The 18,834-nt window shown below is 63.2% G+C and overlaps 1 protein-coding gene across 1 annotated transcript in view; it reads right to left on the reverse strand.

Annotated features, from left to right (window-relative positions):
* The window catches only part of SPEG (striated muscle enriched protein kinase), a 38,199-nt gene that overhangs the window by 5,385 nt on the left and 13,980 nt on the right, over positions 1–18,834 (reverse strand). The window contains exons 4-30 of the mRNA XM_059475907.1: positions 17,186–18,708; positions 16,110–16,253; positions 15,146–15,328; positions 13,304–13,515; positions 12,957–13,045; positions 12,579–12,760; positions 10,239–10,499; positions 8,812–8,970; positions 8,486–8,675; positions 8,106–8,335; positions 7,805–7,924; positions 7,296–7,400; positions 6,975–7,181; positions 6,726–6,849; positions 6,172–6,344; positions 5,318–5,430; positions 4,965–5,133; positions 4,788–4,881; positions 4,234–4,434; positions 4,025–4,085; positions 3,747–3,824; positions 3,417–3,589; positions 3,285–3,311; positions 2,816–2,968; positions 2,554–2,596; positions 2,397–2,465; positions 66–2,262 (exon numbers count right to left, since the gene is read on the reverse strand). Coding sequence (XP_059331890.1) covers positions 66–2,262; positions 2,397–2,465; positions 2,554–2,596; positions 2,816–2,968; positions 3,285–3,311; positions 3,417–3,589; positions 3,747–3,824; positions 4,025–4,085; positions 4,234–4,434; positions 4,788–4,881; positions 4,965–5,133; positions 5,318–5,430; positions 6,172–6,344; positions 6,726–6,849; positions 6,975–7,181; positions 7,296–7,400; positions 7,805–7,924; positions 8,106–8,335; positions 8,486–8,675; positions 8,812–8,970; positions 10,239–10,499; positions 12,579–12,760; positions 12,957–13,045; positions 13,304–13,515; positions 15,146–15,328; positions 16,110–16,253; positions 17,186–18,708 — 7,280 coding nt within the window. The remainder of the gene's footprint in view (positions 1–65; positions 2,263–2,396; positions 2,466–2,553; positions 2,597–2,815; positions 2,969–3,284; positions 3,312–3,416; positions 3,590–3,746; positions 3,825–4,024; positions 4,086–4,233; positions 4,435–4,787; positions 4,882–4,964; positions 5,134–5,317; positions 5,431–6,171; positions 6,345–6,725; positions 6,850–6,974; positions 7,182–7,295; positions 7,401–7,804; positions 7,925–8,105; positions 8,336–8,485; positions 8,676–8,811; positions 8,971–10,238; positions 10,500–12,578; positions 12,761–12,956; positions 13,046–13,303; positions 13,516–15,145; positions 15,329–16,109; positions 16,254–17,185; positions 18,709–18,834) is intronic.

Below are 18,834 nucleotides of genomic sequence, written 5' to 3' on the forward strand. Positions count from 1 at the left end.
ACCCACAGCGACTGAGCCGTGGGCTGCCCGCAGGAGAGCCCCGCGGGATCGCCCTCATCGCTCACCTTTGACAGAGGCAGCGGAGCCGGTGCTGGCCTCGGAGCGCAGGGACTCGGAGGAGGGCGCCGGGGCAGGGGCAGGCCCCGGCCGCAAGCTCTCACCCTCGGAGCTGGCGCGACGGAGCTGCCGGGAGCCCTCGCCCTCCGGCCGTTCATCCGACACGCTGCGGAGCCGCGCCGAGACCCGCTCCATGGTGGCACTGATCTTCCTCCGCACGGCCACCGCCGGTGACTCGCTCTCCCCACCACCCCCCGGCTCTGACTTGAGGCTCTCTGAGTCCCTCCGCTCCCTGGAGCTGGCCAGAGCCATGCTCCAGGAGAAGCGGCGCCCACCAGGTGGGGGGGTCTCAGTGCCTCCGTCCTCCCCCATGCTCTTCTTCCTCTCAGCCGGCGGGGTCCGCTTGAGGAGTATGGACATCCTCCGAAAGAAGCCCCCGTCCTTCTCCACCTCATGCAGGTCCTGCACCGACTTGGACTTGGCTGCCAGCCCGGTGGGCCGCTCCCTGCGCAGCTCCAGGGGCACGCCGGCTGGTGTAGGACGGTAGATGCCCTCGTCAGAGGCTGGGGGGCCGGCCAGGTGCCGGTCCTCGGAGCGGGAGCGGGTGAGGCGCTTCAGCCCCCGGGTGAGGGATGATTCGCGGCTCCGCTTGAACTTGGCCTCAAAGACCTCCTCCGAATCGATGTCCTGGATGACCAAGGAGCTGGAGGAGCCGGTGGGTTTCACCTCCCTCCTTGCTGCTGGTGCTGGTGTAGGGGGCTTTGCAGGGCTGGCTGGTGGGGTCTCCTTGATGGTTGGTGGAGGCTCGTTGGTGGTTGGTGGGAGCTCCTCTGTGGCTGTCTCCTCACCTTGAATACCTCCCATGACTTGCATCATCTTAGCATAGGAAGATTTTATGTGGGTTAGGGGAACAGGGGTTGTGGACTTTGGTGGGGTGGGAGCTCCTGTCCTGGCAGCCCCCTCCCCACTGGCTCCAGCAGCCTTGGTGGGTGTCTTGTCCTCCTGTCCCCTGTCCGTGGGCTTCTTCCCTGTGGTGGTGGCAGCCTTGCTGGCCCCAGGTGGGCCATGTTCCTCAGGGATGCGCCTCCTCCCTGAGGCGGCCTTTGCAGGGCCGGCCTGGGGAGCAGCGATCTCTGCTGGAGGGGGTGTTGGTGTGCTTGGGGTGTCTGGTGACGCTGTGGGCCGAGCATCAGAGAGGGCAGAGAGAGAGGGGGACTCCTTGAGCCGTTGGGCCTCCAGGCAGGCCACTGGGATCTCCAGGGGTGCACCAGAACGTCGGTGCCGGACGACAGGCTCGGCATCCCCGTGGCTGAAGGAGCTGCTCTTCTGCAGCCGGCACTCAGCGGGGAGGAGGCGCGGCGAGGTGGCTTCGCTGGAGGCTGCCCGCACCAGCCGTGGCACTGCTGGAGGCTCCAGGCGGGCTGACCGTGAGACTTTCTTATCAGGGCTGACCCCCAGGGTCTCCAGGAGGGGACCCCGCAGGCCACTGACCTTGCTGTCCCCAGAGCTTCCCCGCAGCAGCCGCTGGCGCATCAGCTCCAGGCGCTGGGCATGATCATCCTCCCCCCAGACCATCTTTCTCCTTGGCAACTCCATGGAGGCTGCCTTGGCTAGGGCCCCACGAGGGTCCCGGGCTGCCACAGCCCCCTCCTCAGTCCCTGGGAGCTGTTGAAGCAGCAGGGCGCTGTCAGCAGAGCTGCCCCTCTTCAGCTCTCCCCGACGGGCACTCCCTGGGGACTCCAGGCTGGAGCCCTTCCTCATGGCTTTGCGAGGATACTCCGGCCGCTTCTGGGCTTCGGCGGCTTCCTCATCAGAGGAACCAGCTGCCTCCACCTCTGCACATGGTCGTCGTGGCCCAGCACTCCTTGGCCGCTTCCCTAGGGCCACCCCAGGCTTCCCTGTGCCCTGGCTCTGCCACTCCATGGCAGAGGCATCCCCCTCCGGCAGCAGCCCTTCGGATGTCCCAATGGTCTCATCGTCTGTGGGGATCTCATTGAGGGACATGCGGGAGCCAGAGAACTCCACCTGGTGTGGCATGGGGATGAAGGGCAGCTCATCCAGGTCATCTGAGTCTGAGGAGGATGACAGCGCTGGTGACTCCTTGAGATGCCGGGGCACAGCGATGGAGAGGTGGTTGGACGTGTCCTCCAGCAGCTCTGGGATCGGCCGCAGCACCATGTTGCACTTGTAGCTGATCTGTGAGCGCTGCAGCCAGCAGAGAGGGCTGGGTCAGGCTCAGGTGCGTGGCATGGCATCATCCTGCCATTACACATCCCCCCATCCTGCCCAAGACACAGTCCCACCTGCCCCCTCCCTGCCTCCCCAGCCCCTGCCTTCACCTGCCATTTCCGACGGGAGATGAAGAGCTTGAGGTGGTCGGTGCTGATGACCTTTCCTTTTGCCAGTGTCTGTGGGGTGAGGGAAGAACGGTGTCCCTTGGAGCCTGCAGCAGGCTCAGGGAATCCCATGGCCTCTTAGTTCTGAGCCCAGGCTCACCTTAAACCAGGGATGCTCCAGGGTCTGTTCTGCATTGGGTCTCCTGTGAACCGACACCATTGGGTAAGAACACCCAGGATCACAGGCTTTGGCCAGGGGAAAAAGGGCAGGAGAGTCTGGCTGCCCATGGTGCATCCCAGCAGAGCTGTGCAGCTAGCCTTGCCCTTGGGTACCCTGATGCATGGGGGTCCCCACCCTCCCTTGAGCACAAAGCTCATGCTGAAGGTGCAGGGGATGGGGAAGGGGACCCTGCAGTACTCACAGCTTGTCGTTGACCAGCACTTTGATGACAAAGCCCTTGGCTTCCCGGGTGAGCCCCTGGAACATCCTCTCCTCAAAGGCCACGTTGTAGTTGCGGATGTTCATCAGTGTTGTCTTGTCATTCTCCCCCACGAAGGGGGAGATCCCTGTCAAGCTGCCATGGAGGAGACACTGTCACTGGGCCATGTGGCCATGAAAAACAGCATGGAAAATACAGAGAACTGAGGACATGACCCCAGACCCCATCTCTGCAGTCATGGGGACAGCATGGGAAACAGCATGGAAAGTATGGAGACTGAGGACAGGACCTCAGACCACAGCCCTGGTGCCATGGGGAGGGCAGAGGTAGGAGCAGCTGGAAAGGAGGCTGAGTCTGTAAGGAGTCATGTGCATGGTCACAGCCTCAGCTCTGCAACTGGTGAAGGGGTGGAAAGGGTGTCCCTTCTGTGAAGACACACCAGGGCACTTACCAGAGGTATGCGATAACCCCCACAGGCCTGCAGAGAGGAGAGCACAGTTACTGCACATCACAAGCCCTCCAGGGTGCCCAGTCTCTCCTGGCATAGCAGGGAGCCCACCGACCACCCAAGGGCCACCCTTACCAGATGTCGGTGACGCTGGAGACAGGGGTCTGGTTGACAATCTCAGGGCCCACGAACTCAGGGGTGCCATACTTGCAGTACTGTGGCTCCTCAGACGTCAGCTCCTGTGCATTGCCGAAGTCACAGATCCGGATCTGCTCGCTGCTCAAATCTGCCATCAGGAGGTTTTCTGGCTACAGGACAGTGCAGAGCAAAGGGGAGCTTGGCAGGACGCAGGGGCTTTACCCAGGGCATGAATGTTCCCTCTCAGAGGACCACTCTCACCCAGTGCACCAGGAGCCCTTCACTAGAAGCACCGGGCAGGAGGAGTCTGTAAAGACTCTCACTCACTTTGATGTCCAGGTGCAGGACACTGTGCTGGTGCAGGTAGCAGATCCCTTCCAGGACCTGCCGCATGTAGGAGCGGACCTGCAAGAGATGGGGTGAGGAGAGTGGGCAGCCTAAACAGGAGTCAGCCACACACTGACCCTGTGCAGAGGAGAATGTGGGCTGTGGCCCCCTTAGTAGCCTGATACAATGAGTACTACACATATCTAGGCTGGGACAGACACTACTGTCCCCAGGATCCCTCTCTTCCACATCACTTTGCTCCCACAGTGTTCACTCACCTCTGACTCACATACTGAAGGCTTCCTCACCATCCTGTCCAGCAGCTCTTCTTCAGAGCAGCTGGGCCCCAGTCAAGGAGCATAAAAATTCCGTGCTCCATTGTGCCCCACACCCAGCTCCTCTGCACCCACTCTGCCCACCTGTCCCATGCAAAGGCCTCCCCTCCTCCCCTCTGCTGTGCACCCATGGAGCAGTGCCCAGAGGATACAGCTCCATGACCATGATGACGGCATTCTTCTTCTCAAAGGCATCGTGGAAGAAGACAATGCGCTCATGGTCCAGCTGAGAGAGAATGTGCAGCTCCCGCCGCGCCGACTGCTTGGCCTTGGTCCTCCCGGGGATGAACTTGGCGGCGAAATCCAGCCGGGTGCTCTTCTCTGTCACCCTCCTCAGATAGGAGAAAGCCCCCCTGCAATTCAGCAGCAGGGGTAAGGGAGGATAAGAACGTGCGTGAGCAGGAGACCTCCCCCTTCCCTGAGCAGCTGGCACAGGCACCCACTCTGCAAGGAGCTGCTTGCAGCCTCAGCTGCCTCTGTTACAGAGGCACAGAGAGCCCAAGCCTGGCTTTTCTCTGACCATGCCAGGTCCCCAGCCTAAGCTGGCACAGGAGCATCCCCTGACAGCTGAGAGGAGCCCCAGCACACCAGGATCAGGCATATAATGGAGCTTAGTGCCCTATGTTGGCGCCCCAGGGTGCAGCCTGGCTCCAGTGCCCCCATCCCTGCAGTGCCCAGGGTGCCCCATCATGCCAGGCCCACCTACCTCCCGATCTCCTCGTGCACATCATAGTAGTCAGTCAGGCGTCGTGCCTTGTGCAGCGCATCCTCCTCCATGCTGGCATCAGCAGTGGGCTGGGCTGGGAGAAGGAAAGGCGCTGGCAAGGGGCAAGCCAGACATCCAGACTCTACCCCCAGGGGCTGGGGAGCCAGTCAGCCGTACCTGCCCGCACCACCAGCTCTGCTTTGCAGGAGACCTCCCCAGCCAGATTCTTGGCTGTGCAGGTGTAGACGCCACTGTCAGGCTCGGCAGCACCCAGCACCACCAGTGAGCACTCATTGTCCTCATACACGAAGCTCAGGTGGCTGCTCTCCTCCAGCAGCTCCCCATCCTGGGGGAAACAGGGGTATTGGGGGCGTCCTGTCCCACCCCTGACCAACTCCCACCACCCTTTCCCCATGGGCAGGGCATGGGACACATCCTTTATCACCAGTGCAACAACCCCAGTGATGCTGTGAAATTTGTGGGTCTCGTGGGAATATGGTTCAGGAAGGGGATGGGGACTCCCAGCCCACCTTGTACCACATGATGTCCGGCAGTGGTTTCCCCTCCACCACCACAGCGAATCGTGGTGTCTCCCCTTCCTGGGCATCAATGTCCTCCATGATGGACTCAAAGCGTGGTGCCTCTGCCAAGAGATGGGGCATGGGGCACCATGGGGCAGTGCCAGTCCCCTGCCAGTGGCACAGAGCATACAGCTGTGAGGTGCTGCAAGTAGGGGTAGAGGCATGGAGTGACATGGGGCAGTGCCACTCCAATGCACATGGAAGTGGGAGGGCAAACCACTAATGGCATGTGTCTGCAGCAGTATTCAGCAATTCCCCTTTGGAGTGGCGCACTGTGGGGCAGTGCCACCCTCAGGACACAGGCATGGGGCACTGTGGTAATGCATCTCTCGTTACATATGGATGTGGGGCACTGTGGGGCACTGTGGAGGTGTCCCTTATGGTTCTTGCCTGTAGGGCACTGGGAGCAGTGCCTCCCAATTACATGCAGGGATGGGACACCCTGCAGCAGTGCCACCCATGGCATCCATGGCTAAGGGACACCATGAGGCACTGCCTCCCCATGTACACAGTTATAGGACACCTCTGCCCAGGTCAGACATGGGTATGGGACACCGAGCAGCAGTGCCAATGCATGGTTCATGGTTTATCATCCCCATGATTGCCACCCTACAGGTCAGCATTGCCACAACATACGAGTGTGAAGGACTGAGGACCAGTGTCACTCTGTGGGCCAGTGCCCCCATGGCATACAGGCATGGGGCACCATGGGGCAATGGCCCCCCCAGCCTATGGGCTTGGAGCAGCACCATAGGGTGGCACCCCCCAGCAGAGAGACACCCTCCCCGTGCAGGGGCACGTACCTGCGAGGCGGAGGCGCAGGGTGCAGTGGGCAGTGCCGTGGCGGTTGCTCACCTCACAGGCCAGCAGCCCCCCAGCCCCCCGGCCCACACGCAGCAGCCGCAGGCAGTGCTGGTCGTCATCTGGCATCATCATCTCACACGTGCCCTCCAGTTCCCCCAGCACCTGCCCAGCCCTGCAAGCACAGCGGCTGTCACATCATAGCTCCACAGGCAGAACCGCTGCCCCGTTGACAGATCCCACCCCACAGCCCAGGACCACCTCCTTACCCACAGTCAGCCCCAGTTCCCACCCCACAGCCTCCACAAGGGCTCACATTCTGTTGCTAATTCTGCCTCCCCAATGCCTCTTGCCCCTTAATACCCTACAGATAGCACCCCACAACTCCTCAGAGCCCTGGACATCATCCCTGTGTGCATACCCAGACCAGCCCCAGGGAAGGAGCCCCCCACCCACACACAGTGGGATGCATGGAGAGGTGGAAATCCCTCTATGTGCATCCTGTGGGGCGATGCTAGGCACGGGGCAGGCAACAAGGCACAGTGCCGTGTCGTACCTCTTCCAGGTGACAGTGGCCTCCACATGGTTGAGGGTGATGATGATGGACGCTGGCTGGCCTTCTACCACATACACCACATCTGGTTTGTCCAGGATGACTGGGGCCTCCTCCAGGTAGGGACCTGCCAAATGCATTTTCACCAACCCCTGCCCACTCCATGCCACCCAGCCCTGGGCAGCTTGTCACCCAACAAGGGACAGAGACCTCTAGCCCAGCTACCCACTCCCTCCCCACTGCCCTTCTCACCCCGGTCCAGGAGCTGCACGGGCCCCACAGGTGGGGAGGGCTTGCTGTTGCTCTTGGGAGTGGCAGTGACGACACGGAAGAGGTATTGGGCACCCTTGGTCAGCCTGTGCACTGTGTAGGTGGTGTCCTGCACATCAGTCACCAGCACCACCCACTGCATCGTGCCCAGCACTTGCATTTGCACCACGTAGGTCACCGAGTTAGGGTCTGAAAGGGGAGAGGGTCAGTGCATGGAGCTCCCTGGCATGGAGCTACTTCATGCACCCCATCATGGCACTGCCCACGCCCTGCCAGCTTCCTGCCCATAGCCTGCCCCCTTACCTATGGCAGCGTCCAGCCACTTGGGCTTGTTCCAGGTCAGCGTGATGGCTCTGCCAGTCACTGAGGCCACAGTGGGGGGCCCGTCTGGGGGGGTTGGCACCACATCTGCAGGGGGAGGTGGGCAGGGATGTAAGCATAGGAACTGCCCCAGCTTATCAGGGCATCTGCCTCACGCTCTGGGAGATACTGACTGCGGGGATGGATGAGACCAGTAATTCTTTCTGGCTTCCTGGTGTGGACTCAGCCTGCCAGACCCTGCAGGACTGGCACTGCCAGCAAGCTTCATGCAGAACCTAGTGGTCCAGGGATGGCTCCTGACCACACAAGATGAGAACTGCACTGCTGGCCCCACTTTTATGTTGGATTAGAGAACTCCTGAGGTCCTCTCCATCCAACCTAAGCTGCCCTGTGATCCTATTCCTCTAGGACCTCATGACAATCCTGGGTCACAGCCTGGCAGGGTGGCTGCAAGTGGCCACACATCCCAGGTGGTGTCTGCTCCTGCTTACCGGTGACATAGAGGTGTGCATAGCACGTGGCCTTCCCCACTTTGTTGGCAATGACACTTTTGTAGACACCAGCGTGTGCGTGGCTCACAGCCGTGAATACCAGACGATGGATGTCTTTATCTGGTGGAGAACAGGGGGACACAGGTAAGACCCTACCAGCTAATAAGCAGCACAGAGCTCCCCTTCCTGCCTCATGGGGTGAAAAGGTCTGGGGGGTGATGCCTCCTATAAAGGTATTCCCCTTTCTCCCACCCCATGTAGAGGGACCCCAGGGGGTGGGGAAGGCAACGAGGAGTCCTACATTGCATCATCTTGCGGTCATCGGTGCTGTCAATTCGGGAGCCATTGTGGTACCAGGTGATGGAGGGGTAGGGCATCCCGGCCACCTGGCACTCCAGCACGGCCTCTTTCGACTCCACCACGTCCAGGTTGTGCAGTGGCTTCAGGAAATCAGGCATGGTGAAGCACTCTGTCTCTGTCTCCACCTGCTCTGGCTCCTCTGGGATGGATGGCATCTTCTCCAGCTTAGAGCTGCAAGAGCCCACAGATGCTCACAATGGGAGCATGGTGCAATGCCCCCAGCTCAGCCCAGCCCTAGGCTTTGCATAAGCCTGTTGGATACCAGCTCCCAGAGGGGAGCGAGCAGGGGGAAGCAGGTTTCAGTGACCATCCAGCTCTTACATCTGGGAGGCTGCAGATGGCCGTGGCTCCTCCACATAGAGCTCAGCAGAGCACTCCACATGGCCATGGATGTTCCTGGCAGTTGCCTTGTATTGCCCTTCATCTTCACTGCCCACGTGCACAATGACCAGTGAGTGCAGCCCTCCGTCCTGCTGAATCCGCACGTTCTCCCCCTCCTGCACTGGCAGGCCTGTGCAGAAACACACACCACCATCAGGAGCAGCATCCCCTCCAGCCTCAGCCAGCTGCAGCCTTTGGGTGCAGCCCCAAGGGAGATGAGGTCTCCCTGCAGGGCCCTTGGCAAGCCCTCTGAGCTTGGGGGTTACCAAAGTGAGTCCAAGTAACCGTCGGAGGGGGAGTCCCACTGATCATGCAGACAAAGCGCGCTGTCCGCCCTTCCACCACGTCCACATCCTCCAGCTTGCGGGTGAAGAGTGGCTGCACAGAGGGCTGCACCGTCAGCCGGGCACTGCAGGTCAGCTCATCTGCGAGGAGAGCAGGCCCTGTGAGCCCCACAGCACGTGCCTGTGCAGGGCAGGAGCAGCCTGTGACACCCCCTGGCTGCAGCCCAGCACCCAGTATGCTGTGGGTGAGCATACCCCACACATGGTGTGGGCTGAGCCTGGGTGTGTGGGGTTCCAGGCTCTGTCCCTGTGCAGGGCAGGGGGCACAAATGTGTGCAAGGTCCCCATGCCCAGGGCTAGGGCTCTGATGGCAGCAGACTCCTCTTTCCCTTCTGCACAGCAGTACAGTTGCCAGAGCAAGGTGGGGTGGGAGGATGCCCTGTCCTCCTCGCAGGGCAGGAGATCACAGCTGGCCTATCCCCTTGGGAATGGGGAAGCAATGCTTGAGCAGGTAGTGCCAGCACATGCAGCATCCAAGGAGCAGCATGGGGACACGAGCAGGCTTGATGCTCCAGGTGAGGGGATTTCCAGCAGGGACCACTTTGCCATGATGGTATTGTCACCCACCCTGGGTAAGGATGGGCAACACCATTCTCAGGCACTCCCTCACCTGCCTGAGCCCCAAACTGCTGCTGCCTTCAAAGCCCCATGGGAATACAGCGCCTTCATGGAGGATTGCACAAGCACCAACCACAGGGTGCAGGGATTGCTGCTTCTCCCTGCAATGCCCTCCCAGCCCTGCTGCCTAGATGGGCAGGAGAGTGGATTCTGTGTGGGTCAGAGCTGTGGGCAGCATGCATAGGCACAGCTGTGCCAGAGCCATGGGACAGAGGCCCATGCAGCTCTTGCTGAGCTGTCATCAGTGATGGTTTGGTGGGAGAGGCTGGGAAGCTCTGACTCCTTGCCCATTTCCCCACCACCTCCCAAGCCAGCAGAGACACTTCAGTACTGGAGCAGCATGCCCACAAGCTCTGAAGCCAGGGGACAGGGACAGCTGGACTCCAGGTCTCCACTGGGTGCACCCATGGAACAAATGCATCTTCCCATGTCTCAGGGAGCCACATGCATGCTGGCAGAGGAGCTGAGTGGAGTGGGGTGGGACAGAGCTGCAGGGCTCAGGGTACTGGAGTCCAAGAACTGACACACACCAGGTTTCCCTGAGAAATCTTCCCAGCACCTGGGGCACCACCCACTCCCTATCCCCCTGTCTCCCTGTACCCTATCTCCAGCACTCACAGCTACATCCCTGGGAACAAGAGCCCTGAGCCCAAGGTAGGGGGGTCTTTCCCCCTGCTAGGGTCAAGCCCTGAGTGAGAAACCCCTGGGGGAGCTGCATGCCCACCGCTTACCTTTGGCAGTGCTGAGCTTGCAGGTGTAGATTCCGCTGTCATCTTCATGCACAGAGGTGAGCAGCAGCTTGCACTTGCGCCCATCAAAATGCATCTTGCATTTGAGCAGTGCAGGCTGGAGCAGCCGGCCCCGGGACAGCCAGTCCACGTCCATGTCTGGCGGGCCGGCCACCATGCACTCAAAGACCGCCAGCTCCCCCGCCCCGACCACCAAGTCCTGCAGGGGAACCACGATGGCCAGGGACTGGCACTCGGGGCGAGCTGCCCGGGGAGGGGGGAGAGAGAGAAAGAAAGAGAGAGATGCATCTCAGCAACTGAAAAGCAACCATGAGAGGTAGCAGGGATGGAGTGGGAGTACATGCAGGGCAGTGGTTCATGCGGGGAGGGGGCCTGGTGCAGCGGGCAGGAAGTGCAGCAGGGAAGGGTGGGATGGGAGGCGAGATGTGGAAAGCAGAGCTGAGCAGGGAGGGGGCTGGGGGTGAGGGGAGGTGTCCGTGCCAGGAACACACCACACAGCGCTTTACCAAACAGATTTTATTAGAGCTACAAAAAAAAAAGGGTCACGGCCTCGCAGCCCGCCCCCCCATCAAGCCCCCTCCCTGGGAAGATGAGACCCACAGCCAGGGGATGCTCCTGAGGGACCCAAGCCCTGGGGCTACAAGGGACGTGTCTTGGCGGCCAAGCTGGCACCTGAGTGGCCACCGTGAGCCAAAGGGGCCAATGATCTCCCTCCCGCCTGCACCTCACGCAGGGTGTTCCCCTGTGGTGTCCCTGGGGTCTCCTGTCTCCCGTGCCCCAAGGTGACTGTCACAGAGCTGCCACCGCCCTGCAGCTCCTTCCCTACAGCCCTGGCCGGCACGGCGGCAACCGCAGGCTCAGCTCCCTGCTCCCTTTCCCTGGGCAGCAAGAGAGAGGCAGCAGAACACACAGACAGGGACAAACGGATGGAGCAAGAGACAAGACAGCATCATATGGGCACCCTGGCCCGGCTGAGGGGCGCCTGCTGCTCCCCTGCTGCTCCCCCCGCCCGCCTCAGTGCCGCCTGCCCCGGCCATCTGGCGAGCCCCGGCCCGCAGTTGAGGCCCGCGCGTCCCCGCGGTGCGTCCAGGACGAGGCGGCGGATGGAGAAGGAGGTAATAACACAAGGTGAGGTCCACTGCCTAAGAGGTGTCCAACTAAGAGCCCCGCAGCCGCGGCTCTGAGAGATGCACCCCCTTATCGTACTCCCCCTGCGTACAGACAAAAACCGCAGTCAGCAAGCGGAAGGGTTAGTGCAGCGGCACGGACACACATACCAGCGCCAGCACGAGGGGTGCAAGTGGGCAGCAAGGCACGGAGCCATCTGCTGAGCCCCCCAAGAAGGGATGGGGTTCGACATCACCCCTCCAGCCCGGCTCCTGCCCGTCGTGGGACACTGGGACAGCTTCCGCTCCCGCCCCGTGCCGCCGCGCTTTGCTGGGGGCTGGGAGCGCTGTCCCGGCAGGCAGCGTGCAAGCAGCGCAGCCAAGGCCGGGCTGGGATCGGCACAGCTCAGGGGGCTCAAGCAGCCATCAGCGGGGAGGGCTGGGGGAGCAGGGCACACACAGCAAAGGGCAAGAGGAGGGCAGCAGCATCACTCATCCCTACAGGCCCCTTCCCTGGCCTTGGGGATACCAGGCCAGGTAGAGCCTGGCTATCAGTTCCAACTCCCCCCTCACCCCCTCAAAACTGCACACATACTTTGGGGTCCTAGGAGGATCACAGCAGGGCTGGGGAGCGATAGCGAGGAAAGGGGAGTGGACAGTGAAGTCCCGTGAGTATGGGACATTGCTGGAAATGGGCAGGGAGGGACCCCCTGCAATTGCCCTGTGCCTGGCACAGAGCTTTCAGGTAGCCTGGGGCAAGGAGGGAGCAAGCTGCAGGGCATGAGGACATGTTTCCTACAGAGCCCCCAAGGCCAAAAGCCCTCCCTGGTGAGCCAGGGGCAGCACTTCACCCCATAAGTGTGTGTGTGGGGTGAAGCTGGGCTGTGAGAAGCAGTTGGGTCTGGGTCAGATCAGTGGGGCTCTGGAACAGCAGGCAACAGGTGGGACCCAGGGCTGCACATCTGGGTCCCATATGGAGGAGACAGCAAGGCAGACTGCCTTCTGCTGCAGGGCCAGCCTCTGCGGACAGCCCCAGGCACGCAGCTCCACTTTCCTGTTCCCCACCTGTGCCACCACAGGGGGAGATGGCTTGTCCCCTTCTTATGTCACACCACCAAGTGGGGGGCCTGCAGTGGTGCCTTCCCCACAGCTCATGCAGGGCACTAGAGCCAGCTGGATTCTCACATTCTTGGGTGACATACTCAGGGAGTTTTACCTCTGACCTCCAGCTTGGCCTCGCACTGCTTGGTGCCATACTCGTTGACGGCCTTGCAGGTGTAGAAGCCGGTGTCGGTGTGCTCCGCCGCCAGGATGTGCAGCGTGAAGAGCCCCCGCACGCCCTCTGCCTCCTCCGCGTGGTGCCGGCGCCCATACTTCACCGGCTGCCTGTTTCTCAGCCTGCTCCAGACAGAGGCAGAGCATCGCGGTCACACCTGGCCCTGCACACACAGCCTGCCTGTCCCCAGAAAAACCCTTCTCCAACACTCCTTGCTCAGGATCAGAGCTCCATGCAACCATCCCCAAATGGAGGGGTCACTGTTCCTGTCCCCTCCTTTTCTGCCCAGCTGTGATCCCAGAGAGCAGCAGGACTCACCAGTAAATGATGGGCTTGGGCTCCCCACGGACGCGGACACTCATGCTAACATCCTGCCCCTCCAGCACCGACTGGTCCGACAAGGATACCTGGGGAAAGAGGGGTCAGAAAGCAGCAAGCACCATCTGCACCCCACCACTGCACCCAGGGCTGTCTGTCTGTCCCCTATCACAACAGGAGTACCAGGGAAGATGGTGGGGTGGAGCCTGCCCAGGTGCTGGCAGGACCCCACATCAGACCAAGGGCTAGGAAGCTCTGACTCAGCACCTCCAGGCACCGAGGACCATGGTACCGGAGTCACAGGGCACTGCACCCCTCTACCAGTCCTGGGGGATTTGCTATCTCACCTCGAAGGTGGGTGAAGCCTTGAAGGTGGTCTCAGGGGAGCCGCGCGCAGCCCCATGCTCGGCTCTTGGCTGCAGCTTCATGGCCGGTCGGTGCTGGGGGGTGCCGGACTCTGGGAACTCCTCCAGTGGGCTCAGGTACTCCTCGTCCGATGTGATGGGGCTGACCTGGCCGACGGCGGGGGGCAAGCTCCCATGCCGCTCCACAGCGGGTGCTAGCACAGGAGAGGCTGGATAAGGAGCTGGCAGAAACCGGGGCCGGACAGGCGGGGTAGGGCACCCCTTTCCTCTACCCTGCATTACAGGCGTGGACACGCACCCCGCGGCCCATCCCGGCTCGGCAGGGGCCGGCAGCGAAGGGGTGCGTGGCCGCGCCGGGGGAGGGGGTGAGCAGCAAGCACGCCGCGGGATGATAAGGGGACGCGATATTCCGCAAGGCGACAGCAGGGCTCAAGTGGCTCTTACGCAGCAGCCCGCGCTCCCATCCTTAAGCCGCCCGGATTCCCGGGATGGCTGTCCCTGCCCGGGCCGGCACGGCTGAAGGTGACATTGGCAGCTGCGCTCCCTCCTGCAGCCCGCCCGCCATCGAGGGCCGCACTGGGGGACTCGCGGGGTGCGGGCCACGGGGGCCGGCGGGGACGGGATGGGGAGCGGCGACCGGCACGGGGGACCGACAGAGCCCAGTCGCCACCATGGGGATTCCGGCCCCCTCCGGCCGCCCGCTCTCAAACTCCCTGCCCTGCGCCGGGAGTGGCGGGCGGCCTTCCCGGTACGGGGCAAGGGCTGTGTCCCCGCGGGTCCGTGCTACCCGCAGGCAGCTTCCAATGGAGAGCTGCGAGCCTGAGCCCGACTTCCCCCTGTCCGCACCCTCCCCTCGCCCCCGAAGCACCCCGCACTCACCGGGGCCACGGCGGCCCCGCGAGCCGCGCCGCGCCACGCCGTCGAACCACCCTCGCTCGGTGCCCGCGGCGCTGCCGGTGCCGGGCGCTCCCGCCCGCAGCGCCGTCGGCCCGCTGAGCCCTCCCCGCCCCAGCGCCGGCCGGCCCCCGGGGCTGGGCCAGCAGCTGGGGGAGGGCCCGCGGCGGGTCGGGGTCTGCGGGCCCCTCCCGGCCCCCACCGCTGTGCCCTGCCCGGCCGCGGCTGCCCCTGGGTGCCCTGTCCCGCCTAACCACGGAGCGGGGGAGTTTGGGGTCCTTCCAGCCGTCGGGCGGCTCTGAGCCTCTGCCGGCCGCCCAGAAACACTCTCTTGGAATGGGGAGGGCTTTGGGGCCGCAGCTGGCTGGGTATCCCCATGGCCAGCGCCGGGGGTTCTCCCCGGCCAGCAGCTCGGTGGGCGGGCAGGGTGTCTGTCCCCACAGGTTTGTGGGGCGGGGGTCTCCCCGCGGCTAGCGGAGTGGAGCACAGGGATATACCCACAATTTGCGGGGCGGGGAGCCGGCTGGGATATCCCCATGGTGCACATGCTGGAGGCAGCAGTACCCACAGGGTTTGCAGGCTGGGGACCGGGGTACCCACATGGTCTGCGGGTTGCAGAGCAGGCTGAGGTACCCCCATGTGTAGCGGGACACGGGGCAGGTGTGGGGGCCGGACACCGGGCTGCTTGCTGGGCGCCAGGGGATGCTCACAGCCTGACCCCGCTCCCCCCACGGCAGGATCCTGCCATGGCTGCCGGGAGCACGTCAGCTGCTTTGGTTCAGACCGAGCCTTGTAGGGTAAGGAAGCCGGTTTCTTCCCAGTGACAGCAGCGGCAGAGCTGGCATCCTGCCTGCCGCGGCGCCAGCCCTCGCTCCCTCCCTGTCTGCCTCCCTCCTTGCCTCCCGGGGTCCCTCCGGCCGCGCTACTCACCGGGCCGCACGCTGAGGATGGCGCTGCAGCAGGTGGCGCCCACCTCGTTGGCCGCGGTGACCGTGTAGAGCCCGGCGTCCGCCACCCGGGCGCTACGCACCAGCAGCGTGTGGCGCTCGCCCTCCGCCTTGATGGGGCGCGTCGTGCTGCTCCGCAGCGGGACCCCGTCCTTCCTCCAGGACACTGCCGGCAGAGGCGCGGGTCACGCGTGGGCAGCAGAGCCCGAGCTTTCCCGGGGCCCGCGCAGGGGCCCGGGGAGGCCAGGCGCTCCTTTGCCTGGCCTGAGAACCCATTTGCTATGGGGAGCAGCCCCGGGATCCCACGGCCCTCCGACGGAGAGACCGTGGCTGGTCCCTATCTGCTTCCTGACATCCTCCGGCTCTCCAGCGGAGGCTGGAAGAGGGAATTAGAGCGGCTTGGCTTCTGCCTGGCTTTGGCGACTGGCACCGGTCCTGGATGCCCAGCTGCCCCCGCGCACTTCCGGGATACAGCGTGCCCGGAGGCCATCAGCCCTAAGCTCCTGGCCCCGGGAAACCACAGGGTTTGAAGACACCCTGGTGTCTTCAAGACATGACGAAGAAACCATCAGGGTTGGAAGATACCCTGATGATCTTCTGGTTCCAACACGATCCCCCCCCCACCTCCACCATGGGCAGGGACGCCACCCACTAGATCAGGTTGCGTCACTCACAGCGCTCAGTAGCCCTTCTCCCACTTTCCCAACAGCCCTGCCCAGCACTGGGGGACAGCAGGCACCCTGTCCTCTGACCCCTGTCCTGGCAGGCAGCACTCAAGCACTTCACTCCTGTCTGAGAAGGGGTGCTCCCAGGGCGGGCACATCACCTCTCCTGAGACACCCAGCTCAGCCTGGGTGTCCCACTCACGCCTCACAGGTGGGACATGGGCATGCAGAGAGTCCCTTTGCCACACCGTGACCTTGACACCCCGCTCCAGGGCAGCTCACCTTCTGGCTGGGGATTGGCCGTGACAATGCACTTGAGCAGCACCTCTGCCCCCACGACAACGGACATGTCCTGGATGGGGATCTCAAAGATGGGGGCTTCCAGGGGGTCTTCACCCGCTGAGACATAGGAGTCATCTGAGGACTCTGCGCAGGGAGAGAGGGGCCCCGTGGCTGTCAGCAGGGTGAACTGGGTGGGTGCTGTGCCATGTGGGGCTGCATGCAGGCAGAGCATGGGTCTCCCAACCCACTGCTCAACCCTCTCTGGGGCGTGAGCAGGTACTCAGGCCATGCAGTGGATGGAATGGACACATCAGGATCCACCATGGCTCAGAGCAGGCACTGGGGACAAGACAGGGGACCGGGAAGGGGCAGGAAGCATACAGCTTGTTGTACATCCCCATAGGGCATAAGAAATGAGGTGACAGTGGGGTGTGGAAGAAGGAGGGTCATATAGCCTGCTGCATCCCCCACCCTGAACTTCCCCCAGTCCCTCATGGGATGGTGCCTGCTGCACCCCAATACATCAGCAAGCACCTCCCAGCTCCCTCCCCTCTCATGGCCCCAGCACACGGACAAAAGTCCTGGGGCTGTGCCAGGAGCCTCAGACACATGGGCCTGACACTTCTCTGGCTAGAGCAGAGCCTAAAAGCTGCCAGCCCAGGTATAGTCCGGTCTAACATGCTGGGATGGGCAGGACACCTCTCGCCCAGCCAAGCCACCTTCCCCTGGGGAAGCTTGGGCTGCATGCCCTGCCTGGACCACCGAGCATGGCCCAGACAGGACAAGTTGCAGTGGGTCCTTTGTGTCCCAGACCACAATTCAGTGTGCTGTATCTTTCCTGTGCCAGACAAGAGGTATGGAGAAGATAGCAAGCGTTGTAACCTCAAGGCCCAGCAAACTGGCAGCCAGGCTGGTCTGTCTTATGGCACTGCTTGGTGCCAACTACCCCAGAGTCTCATCCCTCCACCCCTGGGCTCACCACACCTCCCAGGGGCAGGATGAAGGTTCCCCAACCCACCCAGGGGCTGGCCAGGCCAGCACTGTGCCTGCAGGAGGGCAGAAGGCCATGCCCATACCTAGCTCTGGAGAGGTGGGCCTGGCTCGGCGTCCCTTCCCCTTGCTCCGTGTGCTCCTGCCTTCTTGAGCCATCCGGCCACTCTCTTTCTTCTCTGACATTTTCATCTGCCTTCTCTCCACATCCCTGCCCACACCGTGCTGTCCTGCCCAGCTTCGCTCCAGACGAGCTTCCTGCTCCATGCCTGGCTTTGCCCAGGGCAGGAACCGCACTTCTGAGGGCGTCTCTGGCCGCCGGTACAGTCCGTGGGGCACGGCCAGCCGGGCAGCCAGAGCCTCGTTCAGTGCCCCGGGGCCACGGGCGGGGCCTCCATCGGGGTACAGACTGCCTTCGGCGGGCCCCGCCTGCGAGAGGGCCACCCTTCCCTGCGGACTGGCTTGTTTCAATGGCCACTGCTCCTTCTTCTTCACTTCCCCAACGCCTTCTTGCTGCAGGCCCCTCCTGGCATCCTCCGCTGAGCTGGGCTGTCCAGTCGCCCCACCTCCCCCCACCGGGGCTCTCTTCCCGCGCTGCCCCCCCGGCAGCGGCTCCCCGTCAGGTCCCACCAAGGCCACGCTGGAAAGCGCCAGGTGCTGGATGACGTGTGTGCTCTCTGCCGGCGGGCAGCTCTTGGGGGGCAGTGCCTTGCGTCCGCCGGCGCCCTGAGAGGAGGGGGCGCGGGGGGTGCGGGGGGCGCGGGGTGCGGGGGGCTCGCTGGCCGCTGGGGGTGAGGGTGCCGGGGGCGACCCGGCTTTGCAGAGCTCCTGGGAGCGCCGCAGCTGCTGCTTGGAGACCGTCCGCTTGATGCGGCTCAGCTCCTCCGCAAACTTGTGCTCGATGGCGTAGACGCGGTTGGCGAACTTGCCTCGCTCGTCGAAGGAGGCGGCTTTCTGCCGGAAGGCCAGGCGCCGGCACGCTGCCGTGCTGCCCGGCTCCCAGCGGCCGCCGTCCCGCAGCTCCTCCCGCGAGCCGCCCGGAGTGCTGGCGCGGCGGGGCCCGCTGCTGGGCTGTTCCAGGGAGCGCGTCTTGCGCAGCGGCAGGTGGGGCCGCGCGGGAAAGGGACTGTCCTGCTCCAGGCTCCTCTGCCGCTCCTCAAAGTACTGCAGCCGCTCGAAGATCCTGGAGCCGGCACGCACCAGCTTGGGCGATGCCCGCACGGAGATGCGGCCGGAGGTGTCGCTCATGGGTGTCTGCGGGCGGGAGTCCTGTGTGCTTCCCTGTGAGTACCCAGAGGACTTGGGCTTCTTGATCTTCTCCTCGTACTCCTCAGGAACGATGTCCTGGTACTCTACCGGCACCGAGGACTTCTTGCGGGGGGTCACGGGTGTGAAGGAGGGGACGCCAGGGCCACGGGCAGCGGGCTGGGATGCGGCGCCAGCGGGCAGTTGCAGACCTGTGCCAGCACGAGGAGATGGCGAGCGGACGATGGGTGGCTTGGCAGTCAGTGGCAGAGCAGCGGGGGATCTTGGGGCCTCTGCACCAGGCTTTGGAGAGACAGGGCCTCTGTGGAGGTCATCTCTCCGGTAGCCTCCCTGGGGGATGCTGCTGCAAGGGCAGAGACAGAGGAGCATGACTTAGAGACCACCCTTGTACCTGCTTGGCTGCATTCCAGCTTCCAGTCTGAACCACAGTGTCCAATGGGGCATGGCAAAGGGGTCAAACAGTCAGGGC

The sequence above is a fragment of the Ammospiza nelsoni genome, chromosome 7 (assembly GCF_027579445.1).
Source record: "Ammospiza nelsoni isolate bAmmNel1 chromosome 7, bAmmNel1.pri, whole genome shotgun sequence".
Classification (NCBI taxonomy): Eukaryota; Metazoa; Chordata; class Aves; order Passeriformes; family Passerellidae; genus Ammospiza; species Ammospiza nelsoni.